General features: G+C 44.5%; 2 protein-coding genes across 2 annotated transcripts; one reads left to right on the forward strand and one right to left on the reverse strand.

Moving 5' to 3' along the window:
* Positions 1-1,041: 1,041 nt before the first annotated feature.
* On the forward strand, positions 1,042-4,849 carry LOC123119894 (F-box protein At3g12350). Its single transcript, XM_044539857.1, has 2 exons — positions 1,042-1,924; positions 4,112-4,849. The coding sequence occupies exons 1-2, from the start codon at positions 1,202-1,204 to the stop codon at positions 4,547-4,549; spliced, it is 1,161 nt and encodes a 386-aa protein (XP_044395792.1). The 5' UTR covers positions 1,042-1,201; the 3' UTR covers positions 4,550-4,849.
* A 2,240-nt stretch (positions 4,850-7,089) lies between these two features.
* On the reverse strand, positions 7,090-9,088 carry LOC123119895 (LIM domain-containing protein WLIM1). Its single transcript, XM_044539858.1, has 5 exons — positions 8,618-9,088; positions 8,417-8,513; positions 8,302-8,345; positions 7,782-7,865; positions 7,090-7,511 (listed from the first exon to the last, which is right to left on the reverse strand). The coding sequence occupies exons 1-5, from the start codon at positions 8,756-8,758 to the stop codon at positions 7,287-7,289; spliced, it is 591 nt and encodes a 196-aa protein (XP_044395793.1). The 5' UTR covers positions 8,759-9,088; the 3' UTR covers positions 7,090-7,286.
* Positions 9,089-14,863: the final 5,775 nt, after the last annotated feature.

Below are 14,863 nucleotides of genomic sequence, written 5' to 3' on the forward strand. Positions count from 1 at the left end.
TCTCGTACTCCCTCTCCTTCCCCTTTCCCCCCTCCGGTAGAAGGAAAAAAGGGTGGGGCCGAATCCTACTAGGACTGGAGTCCTAGTAGGTATCCCCTCTCCCTGGCGCGCCCCTTGTTGGTCGGCCTCCTCCTCCCCTCCTTTATATACGGGGGCAGGGGGCATCCCAAAGACACAACAGACAATTGTTTTAGCCGTGTGCGGTGCCCCCCTCCACAGTTACACACCTCGGTCATATCGTCGTAGTGCTTAGGTGAAGCCCTGCGCCGGTAACTTCATCATCATCGTCGCCACGCCGTCGTGCTGACAGAACTCTCCCTCGTCCTCAATTGGATCAAGAGGTCGAGGGCGTCATCGAGCTGAACGTGTGCTGAATGCGGAGGTGCCGTACGTTCGGTACTTGGATTGGTTGGATCGCGAAGACGTTCGACTACATCAACCGCGTTACTAAACGCTTCCGCTTTCGGTCTACGAGGGTACGTGGACACACTCTCCCCGCTCGTTGCTATGCATCTCCTAGATAGATCTTGCGTGCTCGTAGGTAAATTTTTTGAAATACTGTGTTCCCCAACACCGCCACCCTCCTCTCCTCGGCCGCCGCATCTTGGGTCCATGCCATCATCCTCACCACGTTCGCTTCCTTTCTTGCCTTCACAATAGCTTCCATAGCATTTTTAAACTCATCATCTCCTTTTCTCTTCTTCTTTTCTTTTACGTCTTTCTCGCCTCTATTTGGTCTTTTTTGGCTTGGAGTAGGCAACCGAGTTTGGTGTAGGGCTTCTCTTGCCGCCATCACTTGATGCCTCCTCCTCATCATCATCCAAATTAATAGTTTGCTTGCGTTTGTTGCTCTCCTCTTCGACACCTTCACAGGGCTTCCATTTCTCATCATCCTTCAACACATCATAGCAATGGGGCAAGGTAAATGGTCTCTCTTTCTTGATCTTTTCTTTCTTGGTCTTCTTCTCCTCTCCTTGAAATAAGTTTTGTGTAATAGTGAGTTACGAAAAAACTCTCTAAGAAACGCTGTCTCCCTGCGAATATTCGCACCCAAGCCCATTTTCACTTCCTCCCACGCCTCCGACCACCGCCCGTTCCCAAATCCCCAATTCCATCATCTCTCAAGCTCCAACACACGCCGATCTCATCGGGAAATTCGGCGCGCCGACTCGAAGGAAATCCTAACCCTAGCTCTTGCACCATGGCGACCTCACTGGTGGCGGCGGCGGAGACGGCGCTGGAGGATATGCCGGAGGATGCGCTGCTCGCGATCCTGGCCTTCCTCGCGCCGGCCGACGCCGCCGCCGCCGCCTGCACCTGTCGAGCCCTCTTCGCCGCGGCGTCTTCCCCGGCGCTCCCGCTCGCGCTCGCGCTCCGCCTCGGCCTCCCGCCGCCGCGGCCCTCCCCTGAGGCCTGCCCGGCCTCCGTGCGTCGCCTCTTCCGCTCCCTCCACCGGCTACGCCGACTCCTCGGCCTTTGGCGCCGCCTCCCCTCCTCCCACTCCGGCTCGCCATCCCTCGTCGCGTTCGAGTGGGCTCCGCGCGCCACTCTCGCTGCCTCCCTCCTCGCACCCTCCAACCGCGGCCTCGCCGTCTCCAAGTCCCCCTTTGTGACCCTCTCCGTCGCGGAATCCGGTGACACGGTGGCGGCTCTCGGAGAGGTTCCGGTCTGCGTCAATTTCGTCGGGGACAACCACATTGTGGTGGAGGCGGCGTCGGGGGAAGATGAGGAGGAGGGGATGGAAGGAGGATCGCCGCCGGAGGAGATGTATATGCATTTCGCGAACCGTAGGAGCCCCGGGGCAGGGAGGAGAAGGCGGGAGAGGCAGGGAAGGAGGAAAGGTGGTCGAATGGAGCCTGAACACTTTGTGAGGATTCCAGATGCTGAGCCGACCAAAGCGCGGCCGCTGCAGGGCCTGTGGAAGGTGCTTCCTTTGCACCCACAGCTTGCTCCTTTGTTGTTGCATAGTATTCTCCTTGGAGTAGTTGATTGATATACTAATACTCATGGAGTGCATGCGGAATCATTACTGTTGCGGATACTGCGAAATGTGGTTGCTCGTGCGAGGAATTGGCATATGTCAGTTGTCTGTTGTTGCACCTATTGGCATAGATCAGTTTTGGGAGTTTGCCATATAAGATCAGGATGTAGCCTGCACTCTTGTGGATAATATGTTTGTTCATGTGTGATTGCTCCGCTTTTCGAGCATCTGTACTTTGACATGAATTGCGTGCACTTTAAGAGGATTACTTGGGTATTACTCCCTCCGTAAAGAAATATAAGAGCATTTAGATCACTACTTTAGTGATCTATAGTGATCTAAATGCTCTTATATTTCTTTACAGAGGGAGTAGTTTATATTACTCCTATGGTCAGGTGATCATCGCTATTATGTTGATTGGAGATGACTGAGATATCTCTTGGATTGAAATAGCATAGCAGCATGATCTGTTAGATGTTGGCACTGAAAATTGGATATGTTAGTTATTGTGTAGATTGTTTTTGATTGAATGCTATAATTGAATTGCTGTCCATTTGCCCATGGCACAATTTATGTAGTTTGAGATATCTGTTCAAGTTAAAATTGTGCGCATTCATAGTGTTTGCCCCATGGCCTCTATGCTGACCTGCGTATCATGCACATGCTTGGAATTGAGTTAGAAATATCTGTTGAAGTTCGAATTCGCATGGTTGTTATGGTGGACCACACCTATGACTGTCAAAGGAGGTCACTTGGAATTGATTGTCACTAAAGAGAGCATGAAGGTGTTTCTCTTAGAATTGAACTATGGGTAACCTAGGTACATTTAACTGTTCTTAAAATCATAGCCATTTGAAAATCTGATAGCATCTTTGAAGAAAAATTGCTCAGTGACAGTCGTGTTGACTTTGAGTTCTTGTTAGAATAGCTATTTTTTGGTTTTCGCAGATAGTGCTTATGAAAGGGCAAGGGCAGTACCACCAGAGGTGGTTTTCCTTGCTAGCATGGCAAGTAGTGTCTTTCATGGTTCACCATTCATATCGCCCCACGAACATATAATGCTGTGTGGAAGCTATGTCAGCAGTCAGAATCCCTGTTGTGTCATGATACGAGAACGCATGGTCACAAGGCTGTACAGACTGAGAATGTGATTCTCATTGGATAGCAAAAGCTTGAAAACTTGGTGTAGTTCCATTTAGTGCTGCCGCCAGAACTAAGGATATAACATTACTGCCTAAGAGGTTTCAGTTCCTACTTGTTTGGGATGACTAGGACTTCTATCGTGAAAGCTCAAATAAATGTTAATTTTTTTTGGTTTATTTTGGAAATGAAAGGCTAGCAAAATTCGCAGGTTCAACTCCTCTGATATTTGTGATTTAATTGAGAAACTATCGTAAAGGCTGCATGGAATTGGCGGTGCAAGTAACTGATTTTTACATAGTCGCGATGTTAGAGTGCTGAATTTGACAAGTGGTTGCAGTACTGCCAGTGCAAAATTTTGCATCCCCATATGTCTCTGTGACTAGGAGCCCGTTGGTGGATAGAAAATTGAAGAGAACCCTCCCTTACCATATTAGAGGCTTTGGAAAGTATGGGTTATTTCCTGTACATTGCTACTTAATAGTATGAGATCTCAGACAAGGTTTGCATGCAACTTCTAAATATGAGTTCATTTTTGCTTGTTTCTCTCTATCTCCTGTTATGTGTAGCAAATTAGCTCATGAATGATAGTTCCACAGTTATGATTTGCTGTTCTAGTTTGTTGTTACTGATTTTGTTTACAAGAAACTCTGATATGTTTATATCGTCTATAGATTGTTTTCATTAGTATTTGGACATTGACATTGTCTTAAAACATATGGTCCAATAGAAGGTTAATGTGTACTCCCTCCGTCCTAAAATAAGTGTCTCAACCTTAATACAACTTTGTACTAAAGTTAGTACAAAGTTGAGACACTTATTTTGGGACGGAGGGAGTATATATGATACTGAACTAAAACCACGACCCTTATTTTGGAACAGAGGGAGCATATATCATCAGCTGATTTCTCAAATCACTTTTCTTAGTTTACAGAATATCTTTTGCAATTTATAGGAAATATGATGTTAACCTTTATTTTCCTCAAACAGGGTGTATGCGAGAATAAGACTCTGGAATTTTACATTATCAGCTATGACGACATTGGTGGAGTGAGTTGTCGACGAGTTAGTGAGAATAGGGGGCAAAACTCAGGCTACTCCCCTGTCTTCTGGACTACAGATGCTACATTTCTTGAACCACCATTTTCTGAACGGGAGCTGGATCGTTATAGTTGCCTTGAGCATATTGGAGTCGTTACTTGTGGCCATACAGAGACTTGGAACAAGGCAGTCTCTCGGATACTGTGCATCAATTCAAGTTTTGACCTGGTTCATCCTCATCTGTTAGCTCCCTTTGATGATACCAGGAATGTAGAGGGGAGGATTTGGCTTTATGAAGATGGAACCTTTGGGTTCGGATTCACTGGAAGTAATTCAATTATAGATCTGAAGCATGTCTCCATGGATGGTTGTATTATTGATACATAATCCTAAAGATATGTCCTTCTGGCATGTAATTGTTGCTAGGACTAGGAAGCCATCTGTACATCATTGTTAGGAAAAAAAATTGCATCTGGCATGAAGCATATTGCTTCCAGTTGTTGTACTACTACTATAGATGGCAATTCGCCAGACCTGGCCCTTTGGTCTTGTACTTGTTCGTAGGATAACCGTGTATCCTGATACTGCACTGAATGGTGGTCCCTTCTGGCATTTACTTGTTGCTAGAATACCCTTGTAACATTATTACAAAATTTAATTCTCAATAAATTGGAGTTGTTACTTCTTCGTAGGTGCTGTTTTGTTGTCCCATTTTAGGTGAATGCTGTGCCGTTAAGGGCAGTCTTGTAAAACTTTGCAACTTCCTGTGCAAGTCATCTGATATTGAATGTTAATGTTATCTCATGATAATAGAGAAGGTTAATGTTGCCTTGTTTTCTTGTTTATTTAAGGTTTTTGCTTTTTGTCAAATGAACAAACTGGCTCTTGGTGTTGTAGAAAAGATATCAAGTGATTCTTATGGTAACAGTACTGTATTATAATACTAGTACCACTTTTTGCTCAGCTATCAAAATAATTGATTCACCAATGTATCAGCTTAGCACTTCAGTTCAACAGCGCTGTGTGGATAGGTAAACAGGTAATGTTCTACTCTTGCATATAGTTTCGTATTACTTGCAGTTACATTTCTCAAGAGCATATATCCCTGTGCTCCATTCTCGAGAGGTAGTTTGCCTGTCAGATCTCTGCATATAATTTAAGTCGCTTGGTATCTGGTGGTAAGTGGTAACAGTGATTTACACAATCTTAAGTTTCCATTTCTTGTATATAAATGCTGATATACTTGTCTTTCTAATAAACTTGTATCGTCTATCTTTCTCCTCTAGGTGTAGATTTGCTTATCATGAGCCCTCTTCTTCAGCGCAAGTCGCCATGTGGAGCCCAGTAGTGAAAGGCCTGAGGACGCCTAGCTGTTTTTGTGGAAATGCCTGTACATGTACATCACATACGGTCAGCAATTCAAGACCAGTGTGCTGTGTGCACTGTCTGCAGTAATTAGTAGTGATTACTACTTCCCTGGTAGAATATGGTACTGCCAGTCTGCCACTTTGCCAAACAGTAGGAAAACGTATAGCTAAGAATAGCAAGCAGATGCAGATTCTATTGTTTGGCCAGGGGATACACAATATCGCAATAAAGATAAGGAATAGTTTCCCTGTTTCCTACTTTTATGCTTCTAGTTCATGAAGATAAAGATCCATTCTAGGTCTAAGATCTCTTTGGAGCTACTCGTCTTCATTATGTGAAATGCCGCATTATCTACATTTTACATGTATTTTTGGACTAATATTTTATGTTGGTATATACTCCCTTCGTCCAAAAATAAGTGCCGTGTCAAATTTGGACCAAAACCACGGCATTTATTTTGGGACGGAGGGAGTACCACATCATTCATCATTCCGGTTGATTATTAGTTATGACTGTCCCATGACGCTCTTCATTTTGGTACTGCATATGGCTAATTCCTTACTCCATTCTTAATATTCTCCCTTTACGACATGTGTGTTAAGGTCCCTCGTAATAATTCTATGTTGTCCTGCTGTCATAATTACAAATAAGCAAATGATATAAGTTGATGGGAGGAAATTGGCATGCTAGTTGGTCAAAGGACAGCTGGTGATGGTGTCAGGATATCCAAGCTGGGTGCCTGCCTGGTAATCCCAACAGCTGGCAAGTGACTGCCATGATTGATCCTTGAAATTTAGAGCAACTTCTGATCCTCTCATACACTACATTTCAGCTGGCAAGTGACTCTAGTTTTCTTTCCAGGGACAGGTTGGTCGTCTCATGATCTTGCAGCGTTCTGATGGCCTTGTGCACTTTTCAGCTGGCAATGAGATTCTAGGGGCGCAAATAAATTGGAACTAGGTAGAAAAATCCCTATCTGATTTATGTATCTGAACTAATTTTGTCCATCCTCTTGGGCTAACAAGCCGAAATAATGGAACATAAAGAGGACAAATCATGTTGTGGCCATTCAAATCTTTCTCAGTGAATGCATTTTTCTATACCCTGTTATAAATGGCCTGCCAGTGATATCTTAAGATATTTGCATTGCTAATGATGCCACACCCTACATTGTATAGTATATTTGTATCTTTGGATGCCTCCTTTTTCAGTTAATTAAGCATAAAAGAATACTTCTTCAGTACTGTATCCCCAACACTATATGATCTATCATTACTTGCTTCAACCCTGCTAGAAAGCTTTGTTCTATCGTCCACGCACAAAAAAATATATCATGGTTGTACAGCTTGTTGTAATGTCTTTTTCAGTACTGATTAATTAATGGGCCTCCAAATCTGTGCCAGTTCTTTTTGGGGCACCAGCTCATTTCTTTTCTGTGGAAGGCTTAAAGTTGTTCAGAGTTTTATTCTTTTTAAACATAAATGTTTTACCCCTATTACCTATTCTTTAGACAAATGATAAATCAACTTACAATTCTCTTGCTTGTATGCGCATAGACGTCGTCGAACCAGGTAGAGATATTTTGACTCGGATATAACAAGGTTTACATGCGTACAAGGCAATAACATAATTGTCTTCGGAATGCACTTGATCTCGATTGGAAAAACTCAAAAGAACCACACAGCAGAAAGATATACTGCTCTGGTGCAAATGCAGAAGGGCTCGTTATTCATCTCTGGATATCCTCAAGGACTGACTAATACTCCGAGTCTTCATCATCCACTGACCCGGCACTCTGTGATGTCTTGTCGTGGTCGTTCTCGAGCTGGCTGAAATTACCCTTCTCTTTGATCAGCTGGGTGTGGTGGTGCTTGCAGAAGAGCTTGCCCTCGTGCGCGATGTAATTCGAAGGGCTGATGGTGCACCCTCCATGGCAGCATTTGAAGCAGCTCTTGTGGTACATAGTGTTATTCACAGTAACCTGCAGAGTTGGTGCAGGTGTCATGACCAGAGCACTGTTATGTATGCAAACCAAAGAGGTATGATATGAACAATACGTCCGCGTCGCCTTTTCTTATCACAGAAAAAGGAAGATGAATAATTGAATGCCCAACTTGGAAATGCAGCAGATGAATATGAATGAATCCAGCTACATGTTGTTAAGTAAAGGAAACTCCAGCTAAAAAGTAGTAGTCCAGAGGATAATAATGCAGATACTTAATTGAGACATAAGAGTAGAAAATAATAGTACCCTCTCAATTGGATAGACTGTCTTGCTGCATCCAAAACATTTCTCTCTAGTGCCAGCAAATGCGCTGGAGACTTTAGTAGCATTCTGCCCAAAAAAAACACTCATGATAAGCATCACCAAATGTGGTACTAGCTCACAAAGAACAAAGGATCAATAATGCCGATTAGTTGCACGACTTTGTCGATAATCTGCCTATCAGTTTGCAAAACGTCATTTTCTATTGAACTAAGCTCCCTATCGGATCCGGCGTTGCACTCACTTTCTTCTTAATGAATTACATGGAGCTCTGTTGCATGGTTCGAAAAGAAGAAGAAGAATCTATGTATGTTTTGGATTATCTTGGGTGTGTGTTTTTGGATCATCTTTGGAACAATAGTACTCCATCTGTAAACAAATATAAGAGTGTTTAGATCACTATTTTAATTATCTAAACGCTCTTATATTTCTTTACGGAGGGAGTACTAATGATCTACTACACTCTGCAGAGAATAGATAAATGTTAGAGGAGATTAGTGGATACCTCATTCCCAACATTCCTTTCTGGCTTGACAACCTTTGGAGTGCCTGAATCAACATTCCTCCATTACTTTCTGAAGAATTGCAAAGGAATGCAGTGTGATAGGCTAAGGCCGTACCTTCGAAGCTCTTGTCCAGGCTCCCGGTCCTCTTGAAGAGCTGGTCAAAGTGAGGCCTGCAGTAGAGCACTCCTTCGAACGAGTTGTAATTTGCGAGCTGCGCCAGGGAAACATAGAACAAGTTGAACAAGTGATATCTCAAAGTGAATATGAGGCAGGAGGACTGAGGATTGGGAAGGGGGAAGAGTAGAGTGGTAGTACCTTGAGGGTGCCCTTGCAGTGGTGGCACCTGAAGCAGGCCTTGTGGTAGACCCGGTTGTCGGCGGTGAGCTTGTCGACGAGGTACACCGTCTTGTCGCAGGCGTTGCACTTGGTGGTCGTCCCCTGGAACGAAGTCGCCATTGCCTCTCCCGAACTCTCGATCTGCAAGCTGCTGCTCTGTTCTTCCAACACAAGACTGGCTTGGCTTCGCTCCCGACAAGCCTTGGGGTGAGTGATGATTATATGGTGGTAAATGGCGTGGCGCGGTTGGTGGTGGCCGGCAGCTGCAGGTATTGCTGTTTGCTGCCGCGAGGCGGGGCAGGACAGCTTGGGTGAGACAGGGAATAATGTTGGAGGTGGAAGCAAAGAGCCAGAACGAGTAGTAGTAGTCAAGTGGGAATGAGATTGTAGCAGCTCAAGGAAACGAAAAAGGAGGTGGTGGTTGTGGAAATTTGCGGAGGGGCTAAGCAAAATCCACGTGGTGACTGGTGATGACGTGGCAGGGAGAGAAAGCATTTGGGGTGAAAGGTAAATGGCAGCTGATTTCCATCTTGGGGATTTGAGGGGGCTAAAAAGCCACGGTAATTTATATTCTTGACATGCTCTCTCTCTCTCTCGTTAAGTGTAATAATCTTTGAGGGTCCCTGATTGAAACGTGCTGCCAGCACACCATATGCACTGGATGAACCAAAGCTCAGTCGGTGGGTCTGCTGGGGGAGAGCATCTCCAATAGAGGATGTAAAAGTTGGTGTTCGAAAATAATAATAATAAGTTTTTAGACACCTGAAATTTTTAATTCCGTAACATTATTGCATATTTCATAATTTCTAACTCTAATAGGAAATGTTCAACATTTAACATTAAAACGACATCACACTAGATAACTAAAAACAGTTCTATGGTAAATCATCACACTACTCATCGTCACACCTACAATACACCATCATGGGAAAGGCGTCTTTGTACGCACAAGGTACCCGTCCAAGTCGTCGTCGTCGGATCCTGATCTGGCGACTTTGGGATTGCTCAGACTCAGGCCAGGCAAATCCACGATGGGCTTGCCGATGCTGGCAGCGGCGACACTCGTGGGTGTCATTTTTCTTCTTGGAGGCGCTGCCTTGGCCTTGATATGTGACCCTCGTCGAGCAGCAGGGGAAACCCTAGGTCCGGTTCTCCGGATCGAATGGCGACGGCGTCACAACGGCGTTCCCCTTCTTGAAGGCGCTATCTTGCTAGATCGTTGTGTCCCGGCGTTGGACTTGAAGATGTTTGACGTCCTGTTGATTTGGTTTGCTCCTCTAGTTTTAGTTTTGGTGGGTTTAGTTGTGTTTCACTCTGTTCGGGCTAAGCACCCCGTCTCTCTGCCCAGGGCACCATGTTCATGCCTCCTTGCATTCATGTCATGTGTTGTATCTACTGTTGTACTCATTCTCTTTCCTTCTATCAATGAAAAGATACACAAGCTTTGCGTATTCGCAAAGTCGTCGTCGTCGAGTTGATGTCGATTGCCCCTCCGGCCGAGGGGCCTACCTCGTGGTCATTGCTGGTAGAAGGCTTCACCTCCTCCTCATCGAAACAACTTCCTTGTCAATTTGGTCGAACAACTCATGGACCTCGACTTCTATACTGTGTTGGTGCTCCTCCTCCTCCTTCACGCGCTCCGTGTCCCTCTTGGCATAGAATGCAAGCTCTGCTACCACGAGTTCCGGGTTAGCCTGGGCCAGCTTCGTCATGTGCAGCTAATAAGTGGCCTCGGCTCTACGTGCCTTCTCTGCACTAGACCATGGAAGGGGTGAGGAATCTGTATGGCCGGCCACCTCGGGGAAATTGAGCTCGGCCAAGCTCCGATCGTATCGAACTGCCACTGTATCATAGGCGAGCACCGCGAGCTCCTCGGTCTCAAAGGTGCTAAGCCACTCAGGTGATCTCGGCGGCGAAGTGGCCCGACGCCCGATGACGAACACCACGGTACGGCATGGCGCTCGCGATGGCTAGTGCGACAACATCTTCGACGGGAGGCAGCGGAGAAGCCCGGTGGCGACAAACAAAATGACTGGTGGAGAAGCTAAGCTCGACTGCGGCTGACGAAACAAGCACCGATGGCGGCAATGGACGAAACAGACGCCCCACGACCGAAATGGACATATCTAGTGGTGGGGATGATGGATCCGGCGACGATGGGCGGAAGCCGATGGTGGCAGCCGGATTCGTGCGGGGATGTGGCACGACGAACGACAAAAATGGGGACAGATTTGGGGAGCAGAGTGGCCCGTGGCGGCCAGAATCGGCGGCGGTGCCATCCAGCGATGAAGCACGCAGTGCCGGTCCTGAGATTTTGAGGGCCCGGGCGAAAGTAAAATTTGAGGCCCCTTAATATAAACATCATAGCAATGATAAATAATGATTCTAAAAAAAGCAATGATAAATAATATATGCATCTACAAAATGTTACCAATAATTACTTAAATGCACCCGAAAGCCAATATTTATATAAAATAACTTATACAATTTGCCTACAAATTTTCTTGTAAAATTCTTCGATGCAAAGCCATTGTGCCGATGTCAATCTCATCCATCGATTTCTTCTCGATACATAATTTGTTCATCAATAATTTCAAGTTGGAAAGCATCTTTTAGCTAATGCAACAATCACCGATACAGTACGTAAATCCGAATAAATCTTTAAACACCATGAGTTTTTTAAATCCTTTCTTCAAAGAAGTGATCAATTAAAACAAACAAATAGCATGATAATCCTTCCAACTTCTAGAATTCCTTCTTGGCTACCACTTTTATCAAACTATTTCTTCCTCTAGCATGAAGTTTTACTGAAAATTGTAGGAAAATTACAGTATGATATACCTTGGATTGATTAGATCGGCGTCAGTGGCTGGACGCTCGGCGACGATGCGATGGCGTTTTCTGGTGGCAGGCACTCGGCGATGTGCGTGCTGCGTCGTCGCTGCGTTCAGCGCCGGGAGACCTGTCTGCCCTGCGCGACCTGGGATCTGGAGTTTTAAAACCATGGAACAGAGAATAGGAAATTAGGGATGAACTGATGTCGCACGATCGTTTTCTTTTGCTGAAGGAGAGTGTCTCGTAATAATAATAACGGCACGAGGTGATTTACGTGCATACTTGCTCTTTTTTCCGTCCTGATCGTACGCTGATTGAAGCGATTTACATGCGTACGCTGCTGCCTGCCGTCCCTTTCTATTTGGATCTGGCTACTTCTTTTCCTTTTTTTTTTCTGAGACAAGGCTACTTCTTTTCCTACGAGAAGCTATGGCTTATGGGCTTCTTTACCTTCACGTAATTACCTGGGAGGGGGGCCCTCGATCCTGGGGGCCCGGGGCGGCCGCCCCTGCCGCCCCCCTCAGGGCCGGCCCGGAAGCGGCTGAGGGTTGGGAAACTTTCGCTGGAAGAGCGGGGGTGCGCGCCTAAATTTAGGTTGTGAGGCAGTCCCACAAGTGCTATAGATTTGCAGCACTTGGAGCTAAAATTTAAGGCCACTGCAATTTTTCTTTACACTAAATAGAGATACATCATATGTTGAAGCAGTATTTTAACTCCAAATGCCCCAAACCGTATTTTGTTTGGACATGACCGTTGTTTTACATCATCAATTAGAGATGTTCTTCCACGCAAAAAAATAAAATAGAGATGTTCTTATTTCCAGCATGCGGTTGCTTCTTGTGCAAGTGGAACCAAGTCAGTTTGGCAAATATTTCTAGGTTGCTTCTTGTTAAAGTACTCACAGAAAAAAGTGCTAACAGAAAAATCAAAGTGTCTTTTTCTTTTGTGTAAATTCCATTTCAAGTCTGTGCGCACTCCCTTCAACCTAAAAAAAATGGTGAGTGCATTCTGCACAATTAGCCACAAGTGTTTCCCAAACTAGAATGTCGAAGTGTTAGATTACTCAACTGATACATCAGAAAAGCAAGACTGCATTTCACTTTTACTTTTCTTCATGTAATTTGAAGTTTTCTGTTTAAAGTTTCACAGCTGGCTAAAATCAATACCTTCTTATTTGTACGTTTTCTCATACAAAATACCACTTTAGCACTATTTAAAATATAGGGCCGGCTCACTGAAGCTCGTCTTTCAAAGTAACTTTTCGCATTCCCTAGCATCTTCTATACTATCTCGGTCTCATAATACAATATGTTATTACAGACAATATGGACAGAGGAGTGCATGTCAATTGTTCTTGTAATTTCCCATCAGTCCTTGTGTGTCGGCAGCTTAATTAGGCTGCTACTGAGACATGTGTCTATGCGCTCGGGAGAAGGAAAGCCGCTGATCTTGACCCCTCGAATCCAAACATAATTAGATTGTTTTTGTTACCAGTAATCAATCCACAGCCATCATCCGCCGACTGAAATGCTCAAAGAGGTTCCTGAAAGACAAGGCCACCGCAACAGCCAAGCGAAAAAGGCAAGTGGGTCTGCCTGTGCATCAACGCAACTCGTTGTCAGAATCCCCTGTTGTTGCAATCTTCACTCTTACTCATTATCTATGACCCATGTTTTCAATACTCAATTCAATCATGTAATAATATGATATTCGTGTGTTGGGTGGCATGTAGGTCTCTTCGCGGGACCGGGTCAACTCGTTTTCTGTATTTTCATCTTATACTCTATCTGTTTTTATTTATATTGGCACCCAGAAACTCCAATTGGGATCAATCAAGTGCACATTTGCCATGAACTGATAATGCATGAACTGCAGCCACCGACAAGCAAGACGTCTTGAAAACCCATGATAATGGCAAATAATGTACTGTATTATACAATAAGACAACAGTCAACACAAAGCTAGTGCAGGTTTACTGGCTTTTACTGTTGTCAAGTTATCATGAAGGTCCCACACAAGTTCAGTTTAGTAGCCAAGTGAACTAGTACGCACTTTGAACTTCTTTGGAACAAAAGCTGAAGTAGTCTAAACTGAAGAAACAAACTAAAGAGCAAAACCTGAAGTATGAACTAGTCTGAACTTTTACTTACCTGGAACCTTTTGCTGAACTGAAGCATGCTTGGGAGCAAGACGAGATTGGGGGTTTTGGGAGAACGTTGAGCAGTCGAGATGATGCAGGAGCGCATCAGAATGAAGGAGAGCGGTGGCGCTGCACGGGTGTCACCGACTGGGGAGGTGATGCAGATGGTCGAAAGTTAGCTAGTACGTATACAACAATATTTTTTCATAGCAATAACGTTGAACACACAGTATTCATAGCTTCACACAGAAAAGACAGGGTGGAAGGCTTATGAGCAGGCCCATACGGCAGTCGGGACTTGCTGTAAATGTTTGTATTTTGAGAACATTTACTAATTTTTACATATTTTCTCTCCATATTTATAAAAACAATCTGAAAAAAATGCCACACGAGTGACACGAAGCAATCTGGCCCTGACTATTTTACAACTAAAATTGCCATAAAAAAACAAATTAAAAAAAAACAACAGAAACTTGCCATCTGAAAAGAAAGTAGCCATCATCACTAAACTTGCCATAAAAAATGTCCGGAGTTATCATGTGTTCGTGTCACACATGTGGCATTTATCATGATCTTTTTTAGGCCAGGTTGTCTACAAGAGCGACCGACATACTCCTAACCGTCACATTTTTTTTAGCGGAGCTCCTAATAGTCATATGTATCCCCAAAATGTCACTATAAAGCCTGCATAAACGCTCCTGGGCCGCGGCCCAGTAGACCATTTGCTTGTCGCTTGCTCGCCCACGCTAGGCGAGAGCAATTAGCTGGGTAGTTCTCCTAAAAAAAGTTGGGGAGTACTCGTTGCGGGGTTCCTGCAAGTGTTTATTTTTGGGCGCACTCTCAATCACCGCCACGTGTTGTCGCATGTTGGACACTTTCTCATGATTTCATTTTTTTGTACGCATTTTCGGTTTTTAGATGAACTTTTTCAGTTTTTCCTAGGTTTTTTTTATAAAAATTCAAAAAAATTGAGCAAAAAAAATGTGTTTTTTTCTCTTTCGCGAGAGTCACGGATTTACTTCTCGTGGAGGCGTAGATATGCTCCGGCGAGAGACACAACAGTGCCTCTTGGAAAAGGAAAACCGTGTTTTTTTTCCTTTCGCGTGAGGCACAAATTTGCTTTCATGAGAGGCACATATGTGCCTCTCAGAAAAAGAAAAAAACCCCTGATTTTTTGCTTCCACGAGAGGCACGACTTTACTTCACGTGGAGAGTTGTGCATCTAGGAAAAGGGAAAAATGTGTTTTCTT

The sequence above is a fragment of the Triticum aestivum genome, chromosome 5D (assembly GCF_018294505.1).
Source record: "Triticum aestivum cultivar Chinese Spring chromosome 5D, IWGSC CS RefSeq v2.1, whole genome shotgun sequence".
Lineage (NCBI taxonomy): Eukaryota > Viridiplantae > Streptophyta > Magnoliopsida > Poales > Poaceae > Triticum > Triticum aestivum.